General features: G+C 52.0%; 1 protein-coding gene across 1 annotated transcript; it reads left to right on the forward strand.

Moving 5' to 3' along the window:
• Nucleotides 1–193: 193 nt before the first annotated feature.
• On the forward strand, nt 194–6188 carry ZDHHC24 (zDHHC palmitoyltransferase 24). Its single transcript, XM_024748783.1, has 3 exons — nt 194–540; nt 1704–1981; nt 5587–6188. The coding sequence occupies exons 1-3, from the start codon at nt 260–262 to the stop codon at nt 5880–5882; spliced, it is 855 nt and encodes a 284-aa protein (XP_024604551.1). The 5' UTR covers nt 194–259; the 3' UTR covers nt 5883–6188.
• The last annotated feature ends 3010 nt before the right edge of the window (nt 6189–9198 follow it).

Here is a 9198-nt window from a genome sequence, read left to right on the forward strand (position 1 = left end):
GAGGGGCGGGGCCTGCGCGGGTGGGCTGTAACCGCGCTGCCCTACCGGCTCTAGCGCCAACGAGATTCCAAGCATCTCTTTGGCTCGTTCGGCCGTTCAATCACATCTCCGTATCTGCGGGCCCTCCCCGTGAACCTCAACGCTCGCACACCCCCTTCAGAGCTTCTATTGGTCGTAGCAGACGTCCGTTTGCCACTCTCCCCGCCCCAATACGGAAGCGGCGGGGTACCCGGGATCCGACCGCTAGTGGGTCCAGGCCATGGGGCAGCCCAGGGCTGTGGGGAGCGCAGAAGCGGTGTCCGCGCGGCTTCCTCTTGTGCTCACCGCGCTGTGGGCCGCGGCCGTGGGCCTGGAGCTGGCCTACGTGCTGGTACTGGGTCCCGGGCCGCCCCCACTGGGACCCTTGGCCCGGACCTTGCAGCTTGCGCTGGCAACCTTTCAGCTGCTCAACCTACTGGGCAACGTGGGGCTCTTCCTGCGCTCGGACCCCAGCATCCGGGGTGTGATGCTGGCCGGCCGTGGTCTGGGCCAGGGCTGGGCGTGAGTGGGGCACGGGATCTGGCGGGGGGAGAAGCGGGAGCTTTGGGCAGGGGGAGGGCCTCAGGACCTGAAGATGTTAGAACCAGTTTACAGTAAGATCCGCTTGAACCAGACGGCAGAAGGAGTATCATTCATCCACTTACAAATATTTGAGTACCTACTACGTGCAAGGTACTATTCCAGGCACTGGAGGTACAATAAAACATATTCCTGATTTCAGGGAGGGGGCAGATGACAAACTTTAGGCGTAATAAATCAGAAAATAATGTAGAATGTTAGAAGGTGTTGGTGGTAAGGAAACAGAAAGAGCAGGATAAAGGAGACTCAAATTGCAGTTTGAAATAGGGTGGTCAAGGTAGGCCTCATTGAGAAGGTGGCGTTTGAGCAAAGACTTGGAGGGGGGAGAGTTAGCCACAGTCATCTGGGGGAAGAACGTTCCAGGCAGAGGGAACAGATGATGCAAAGACTCTGAGGCATTTGTTTGCCCAGCATGTTCCAGGAACAGCAAGTGTGGCCAAAGTGGAGTGAGGGAGGAGAAGTCAGAGACGTAAAGACCTTGTAAGACCTCGAAGACTTTGCTTTTTACTAGAAGTGAAACGGAGAGCCATTGGAGGGTTTTGAGCAGAGGAGGGACATGACTTAGATTTTATTTACTTGATTTATTTTTTTCTTGACCGTGCCAGGGATCGAACCCGGGCCCTCGGCAGTGAAAGCGCCGAGTCCTAAGCACTGGACCTCCAGGGAGTTCCCCTGACTTAGATTTTAGTCTGGCTGCTGGGGTGAGACTACACCAGTTGGGACAAAGGTGGAGTCAGGGAAGCCAGGCAAGAGGCTGTTGCAGTAATCCAGGGGGGAGCTTATGGTGACTTGGACGGAGGTGGTAACAGTGGAGGACAGGAGAAGTTTGCTTCCGGATGTTAGAGACCAGAGAAAGGCCTCAGGACTGGGGCTCTCAGAGCTGGAAGAGCCCTCAGACCTGCTGTGCCAGGAATGGAAGGGCCTGGGAAGTGGTGTTTAGCCTGCATTTACCTGTGAAGAACCTGAAGCTTAGAGAGGGCAGGGGCTGTGCCTGCTTCCCCAGGATGGGCTCAGGGGCTGACCGGGCATGAAATGGGGCACTCAGAGCTGCTGGGGGAACTGACCCTGTGGTTCCTTCCCTGCAGTTACTGCTACCAGTGCCAAAGCCAGGTGCCACCGCGCAGCGGGCACTGCTCTGCCTGCCGCATCTGCATCCTTCGCCGGGACCACCACTGCCGCCTGCTGGGCCGCTGCGTGGGCTTCCACAACTACCGGCCCTTCCTGTGTCTGCTGCTGCACGCCGCGGGCGTCCTGCTGCACGTCTCTGTGCTGCTGGGCCCTGCCCTGTCGGCCCTGCTGCGAGCCCACACACCCCTCCACACCGCCGCCCTCCTCCTGCTGCCCTGGCTCATGCTGCTCACAGGTGGGGGGCCGGGGAGGCCTCCGCAGAGAGGCAGAGGCCCATTCTGGTAGGCGATGGGATTTCCGCCTGGTTCTCCAGGCGGCGCCCTGGCGACCTAGTCCCCACGTCAATTACGGGAGGTGAAGGGAGCCTGGTGTTCACTTGCGTGTGCGGTCTGGTAAAATACAGGGCCTCAGCGTAGGTACAGGGTTCTGGCTGAGAGAATCAGGGGAGGAAAGACTAGTGGGATTTCACCTAGAGGGGGATGGGACGGTGAGAGAGCATTCTAAGTGGGGGGCATTCGGAGCTAGGGGAGCAGTGTGAACAAAGGCTTGGAGGTTGGGCACGGAGTAGTGAAGGCATTTGGTGGGAATTGTGAGAATTAAGGCTAGGGCAGTAAGTGAGGACTGGATGGTGGAGGGCCTTGAATGGAGTGTGAGGAGTTGGTCCTTACTTGACTGGGCAGTGGGGAGCCAGTGAAAGTTACAGGCAGGGGAAGGTCCAGTCTTTGGAAGTGGGGAGGGGATGTTTTGAATCAGGAGACTGATTGAGAGGCTGTGTTCTGGTTGACACTTTCTTCTGACACCACCCAAGGTACAAACCCCACTGTTGTTTTTTTTAAAATATAATAATTATTATATTTTTGAAGATGTTGGGGGTAGGAGTTTATTAATTTATTTATTTTATTTTTGCTGTGTTGGGTCTTCGTTTCTGTGCGAGGGCTTTCTCTAGTTGCGGCGAGCGAGGGCCACTCTTCATCGTGGTGTGCGGGCCTCTCACTATCGCGGCCTCTCTTGTTGTGGAGCACAGGCTCCAGACGCGCAGGCTCAGTAGTTGTGGCTCACGGACCTAGTTGCTCCACGGCGTGTGGGATCCTCCCAGACCAGGGCTCGAACCCATGTCCCCTGCATTAGCAGGCAGATTCTCAACCACTGTGCCACCAGGGAAGCCCCCCACTGGTTTTTTATACTTTGTTCTCTGCCCCCCAAAACGCTTTGGGCTTGCTTTTCCCTGACTCCTTCCTCCTGACCTGTCCACGGTCCTCTCTGTAACCTTGTCCTGCAATTACTAAACTCCCTGACAACTCTGAATAGTGGCTCTGTCTCATCCTATCCAAGCCCAGCTCTGTCCCCAGGACCCCCTCCCTGCAGCCCAGGGCGCGTCTTGGGAGGCCCAGTGGGGCTGTCAGGGTTTTCCTGTGCCCACACTGGCTTCCTGAGCAGCCCTCCTCTGCCCTCCTCATGACCCCCCTGCCTCCACTGAGACTCAAGCCCTCCAGCTGCTCCTGTCTGCACGCTCCCAACCTCCGGTCATCCACAGTCTCCCACTCGTTCCCCGCAGTCACCAAAGACTTGGGCTCCGGCCTCTCGTCTCCCTCTCAGCCCTGGGCCTTGCTGAAGGCATAGGTATCTGAAAGCATGGGTGAATGGCCCCAGTCGCTCAGCTTCTTGACCTTCTCCTCCCCTCCTCCCTTCCCCTACTCCCACATCCCCACCCCAGTCGTGTCAGAATCCAAAATGTGTCACCTCCCAGAGCACCCCATGTCACCCCTCTCTCTGCCCCCACCGCCTCTCCTATCCATCTCTCATTCTGTGCTCCGCGACCCCCCTCCGGAGCTCCTGGCCCTCACCTTTCTGTCCATCAGCACCTTCCCCCTTCACCACCCCAGGTCCAGCGTAGCGCCCTCATTTCCACCAGCCTTCCGCAGCATCTCATCTCAAGACTTTTTGCTCCGTCTTCCTTCCGCTGTGCCTTCCTGGCTTCTCTGTGTCTGCCCTTGGCTGCGGAGAGCTGTCAGAGATGCCTGGTACTATGTGGCAGTCAGTGTCATGTCACGTTCATGGCTGCTGACCTCAACAGGCCCTCAGCGGTGCCTGGCTGCCCTGGTTTCTCATAAGCTTCCTCCCCCTAATGGCTGCAGCTCAAATCTTCCCACTTTCCTGTCCTCCAAGCCCCAACCTCTCCTGAAAATACATCACAGAGGAAATTAGTCATCAGATGGCACGTCCAGAATTGGCTGTCCCATCCTGGAGGCAGAAGCTCACTGCCCCGCCTTCTCCTGGTGCCCGACCCCTCCTCCCTGCTGGGAGCCCTCACACCATGGGTCGCTTCTCCTCCTGCCACTCCAGGCTCCCTCCACTGGCTTCCTTTGGGTTTTCCCAGCTGGTACAAAGCCTCTCTTCACCCCATGTCCTCCTCTTCCAGCTCATGCCTTCTGGCTCTTCCATCAGCAGCCAAGTCAAAGGACTTGCCTGGGCTATAGGCTGCTTTTCCTTGCCTCCCACCCATTCCTCCACCTGCTCCAAACTGGCTTCTGCCCCCACCCGTCCTCCGACACTGCCACAGTCCCCAGGCCTCTGTCTCCACAAAACCCAGAGGACCCTTCTGTGTTCTTTTCTTGCTCATGAGACCTTTCAGCCTCATAAAACTGCTGGCCTTCAGCCTCCTTAAAGGGCTCTATGCCTGACGTCCCCGACGGCTTGTGCTTTGGGGTTTCCTCCTTTCCTTCCTGGTTTCCCTATATCTGATCCCTAAGGACCTGGTTTCTGGGCTGAGGTCGAGACGCCATTCTCATCTCCCTACACACTCTGCCAGGTCTCGGAACCGCCCGGGTACCAACCGCTCACAAATCTGCGTATCCAGCCTGGGCTTCTCTCCTGAGCTTCCAGAACTGTGCACTCACTTGTATCGCAGGCACCTCTCCATCCTGCCTCAGGACCTTCACACAGAATGTGTTCTCCCCTCTTCACTTAGCAAATACCTCCTTAACCTTCAGGCATCACCCAAAATATCCCTGTCAAAATAGATGAAGTTTATTTCCCTGAGCCTCTTAATAAGTTTCCATGTCGTCTCCCCGCCAGTAGGCTCTCTTTTTCTATTGGAAAAACATTCACGTAACATGAGACTCATAATTTTAACCATTTTCAAGTGCACGGTTCAGTTGCATTTACTATATTCGCAGTGTTGTCCAGCCATCACCACTGTCTAATTCCAGACCATTTTCATCGCCCCCAGTACCCATTAAGCAGTCACTCCCTATTTCCCCCTAGTGCCCCCAGCCCCTGGCAACCACTAATCTTCTGTCTCTATGGCTTTATCTGTTTGGGACATTTCTTACAAATGGCCCCATACGATACATAACCTTTTGTGTCTGCCTTCTCTCGCTTGACATAACATTTCACGGCATCTTGTAGTTCTTTGTTCACCTGATACTTACTACCTTCTGTGGGTCAAGGTGATGCAGGATGCTGTACTTTTCCATTGTCACACACATCACAGCTGTAACTAAGTAACTGAGACATGATCTCTTGAATGTCTGTCTGTGAGCTCCCTGAGGTCGGACATGCTACCTGCCATTCATCCTGGTATTCATGGGAGGTGCTCACAAGTTTGTGATGCATGAGTGAAAGTCGCATCTAGGGCAGGGGGCTGTGTCTGCCCGTTTCACCAGTGTGTTCCCATCAGCCGGCATGGGTTGGCCAGGGAGCAACAACTCAGTGTTTGCTGAGTGGAGGAATGCGCCCTGCTTCATGGTGGAGTAGGGGACGGGAGGAGGGCAGGAGCTGGGCTCTGGGATGGCTGGGGCCTGCTGCTTCTCCTTGACCCTCTCTGCTCTCTCCTTGCAGGCAGAGTGTCTCTGGCGCAGTTCGCGCTGGCCTTCGTGACCGACACGTGTGTGGCGGGTGCACTGTTGTGCGGGGCTGGACTACTCTTCCATGGGATGTTGCTGCTGAGGGGCCAGACCACGTGGGAGTGGGCTCGGGGCCAGCACTCTTACGACCTGGGCCTCTCCCACAACCTGCAGGCGGCCCTGGGGCCCCGCTGGGTCCTTGTCTGGCTCTGGCCCTTCCTGGCCTCCCCGTTGCCGGGGGATGGCATCACGTTCCAGACTACAGCTGATGTGGGACTCATGGCTTCCTGACTCCAGGAAGAGCCTGAGCTGTACAAGGAGTGGGGAACAGGAGAGGGGACTCAGATAACTCATTTCAGGCCCACCCCCAGCCTCAGAAGGGGCGGCAGGCTGGTACGCTGGTACTTGATGCCTGCTTTCGGCAACTCCAGCCCTGCCCTTAGCCTTGCCCTTGCCCAGCTTGGACTCCTAGTGTCCAGGGCTTGGGCCCTGCGGCTCTGCCTCTATCAGTGGCCCCTGAGTACAGCGAAGGGTCTGGCAGGGGGCTGCTCAGCTGCCCCTTTGCCAGGTTAATAAAGTGCCCACTTGGTTCTTGGACTCCCTCCGTCTCTGTGGGTTTCTGGACCTTCACTGTTTCCAGGGCTGCTGTTTTTGGTTCCTCTGATTGGCAGGCCTGGGAACCACAGAATGCCTGAGGGTGTGAGCAGCCAGGGCTCTGCCTCCTGCGGCCTTGGGGCGGTGGGGTGGGGGGCGTGGCCAGCAGCTTAAGGCGGAATGTAGTGTTCCAGGGTATGAGAATCCAGAATTCTTCCCCAGGTTCAGTGCTTTATAGTTAGGAACATTTCACAGCAACAATTTCAGTGAACTTCTCTCCAGCTAACCTGGTGCACTGGGCAGCAATTATGTGGGTGATAAAGCTCTGAGAGTTGATGTGATAAGATCACGTGGTAGTAAATGGAGGAGTCCGGATTTGAACCCAGACCTTTGTGCTTTCTCCTTCACCCTTGAACAGCTGAAAAAATCAAGGCAGAGAAATCAGGTGGGGCTGTTCAAGCATCTGTGCTGGCTGGATGGTGCTGAGACTGTTAAGCTCCTCCTCTCTGGACGCTTCAGGAGCTACTTGTTAAACACTTTTATTTAAATATAGTAAATAGACATTTCCAGTTAAATGTGGCAGGTTTAAACATGTGAGTTTGTTTCCTCTTAAAATCTAAAATGATAGTAAAGAAATTAAAAATGATGTAAATTTACAAAGACAAAGAAAATAGGAGGGAGACAGCACTAGACCAAAGAGCCTGACAACATTCTGAAAGATGGAAAGTGGATAGAGGCTCATTTACTCTCTTAGAGAATTAGAAGTTGAAATTAAGCGTTCCCTTCTTGGAGGGGCCAAGAGGCAGCCCGATTGCCCCCAGGAGCCCTGGAGAGGTTCACCGTGGAAGGCAAGGTTTGGGGCTGACAGTAGGGCCGGGACTGATTCAAGGTCTCTATGAGAAGCAGCTAGGTTGCCCTGCCCCCCAGGACCCACCTGACCCCTCGCTACCCCGCTGGGGTGGAGGCGGGGCTTTTCGAAGAAGCTTTGCATCTGGGGGGGGGGGGGGGGCCCTGGGGAGGGTTGGGGGTGAGGGACTGGACCAAAAATGGAGTTAAGTGAAAACCTACAAGTGCTGCTGGGGGAGGGGAGTAGTCCTTCAGTGACATGGCAGGCTTGCCTTCCAAGAACCCGCAGAGAAGCCCACCCTTCTGACAGGCCCCGCCCATGCCCACAAAGGTTTGAGCTGCTAAGCCTTCTTTGTTTTTCTCAACAGCATGCTCTATTACTGTTTTTTAACTCTGTTAGGAACTTGGTGTACCTGGCACTTTGTGCCGTACCTAAGCATTGGAAGACTTCTGTTTCCTCTACTGCTTTACCCCTCACCCTCCAGAATATCTTTTCTTGTTTTTTTTTTTTTTTATAGTGAAAGGATACAAGGAAATATTTATAAAATAGAAACAACACCCTCCCCACCCCCATTTAAGAAATGGATACTATTTCCTTTGAGGTCCCTGCTGTGCCCCTCCCTGGTAGAGGAAACACTGTGCTGTCTTAATCATCCCCTTGCTTTGCCCTGTGATTTTATTACATATGTTTGTACTGGTTTTGCATGTTTTTGAATTTTATATAAACGGAGCCACGCCATGTTTATTCTTCTGTGATTTGCTTTTTCCTTCAATATTTCTAAGATTTATCCAAATTAACGTGTGTGGCTGTAGAGTACTCCTTTTCCTTGCTGTATAGTGATCCATCGAATATACCACAATTTATTTTTCTCTCTTGTCCCACTGATCATTTTATCTACCCCTGTGTATGATCTCCTAAGATCTACTTGGCCCTTGCTCTTCCATATAAATTTTAGAATCAGCTTGTCAAGTTCCACCAATAAAACCCCCCCTTGAAATTGTGACTGGAACCCAACTGAATCTATAGACCAGTTTGGGGAAAATCAACATCCACATGAAATTGAATTTTCCAGTTCGTGAACATGGTGTATCTCTCCACGTAATGTTTTCAATAAAGTTATGTATGTTTTCTCATAAAGATCATGCCTTTTTGGGTTAGATTTATTCTTATGTATTTGATATTGTGATGCTATCATTCATAGTTTATGAAAATAATTTTCTTGTGTCCAGCAAATCTAAAACTTATTTATTTCCTTGAAAATTCTTCTGGGTTTTCTGTATTTATAATCATATCTATGAAAAGATAGTTTTGTTCTTCCTTTTTAATTTTTATATCTCTTAAATTTTTTTTTTTGGCTGTGTCACGCAGCTTACAGGATCTCAGTTCCCCGACTAGGGACTGAACCCAGGCCGTGGCAGTGAAAGCCCAGAATCCTAACCACTAGACCACCGGGGAACTATCTCTTATTTTTCTTGCCTCTGTCTGGGTGGAAGAAAGGGTGGCTACCCTTGACTTGTTTCTCACAATAGAGGGAATGATTTCAATATTTCACCATAAAATATGTTTGCTGTGTTTTTTAATTTAATAGATGACTTTTATTAGGCTGAGAAAGTTCCCTTCTATTCCAAGTATGTTGAGTTTTGATTCTTTTACTTTCATTCTCTGCCTCTTAAGAATGGCCTGTAGATGGATTGTTTAAATCTTTGTCTTCTAATAACTGAAGTACAGTCCATTCTTTTTGGCCACGCCACACAGCATGTGGGATCTTAGTTCCCTGACCAGGGATCAAACCTGTGCCCCTTGCAGTGGAAGCACAGTCTTAACCATTGAACTTCCGGCCAGGGAAGTCCCAGTATTCAGTCATTTTTATCTATTGTAATTAACGTTCTTGGATATATTTCTACTCCTTTATTTTGTGCTGTTGTCCTATCTTGGCTAGTGTTTTACCCTTTTAAGTTATCTTTTTGCTGGGTGTAGAATTCTAGGCTAATAGTTATTTCTTGTCAATATACTGAAAATTTTATTCTGTCTTCTGGTGTCTATTGTTGCTGTAAGTCAGCTGTCATCTATTTCATTGTTTTGTTGTTACTGTTCCTTTGAAGATACTTTCTGTCTCCAACTGCTTTTAAGATTTTTTTGTCTTTGGTATTCTACATTTTACTGTGA

Source organism: Neophocaena asiaeorientalis, unplaced genomic scaffold, assembly GCF_003031525.2.
Source record: "Neophocaena asiaeorientalis asiaeorientalis breed wild unplaced genomic scaffold, Neophocaena_asiaeorientalis_V1.1 scaffold43, whole genome shotgun sequence".
Classification (NCBI taxonomy): domain Eukaryota; kingdom Metazoa; phylum Chordata; class Mammalia; order Artiodactyla; family Phocoenidae; genus Neophocaena; species Neophocaena asiaeorientalis.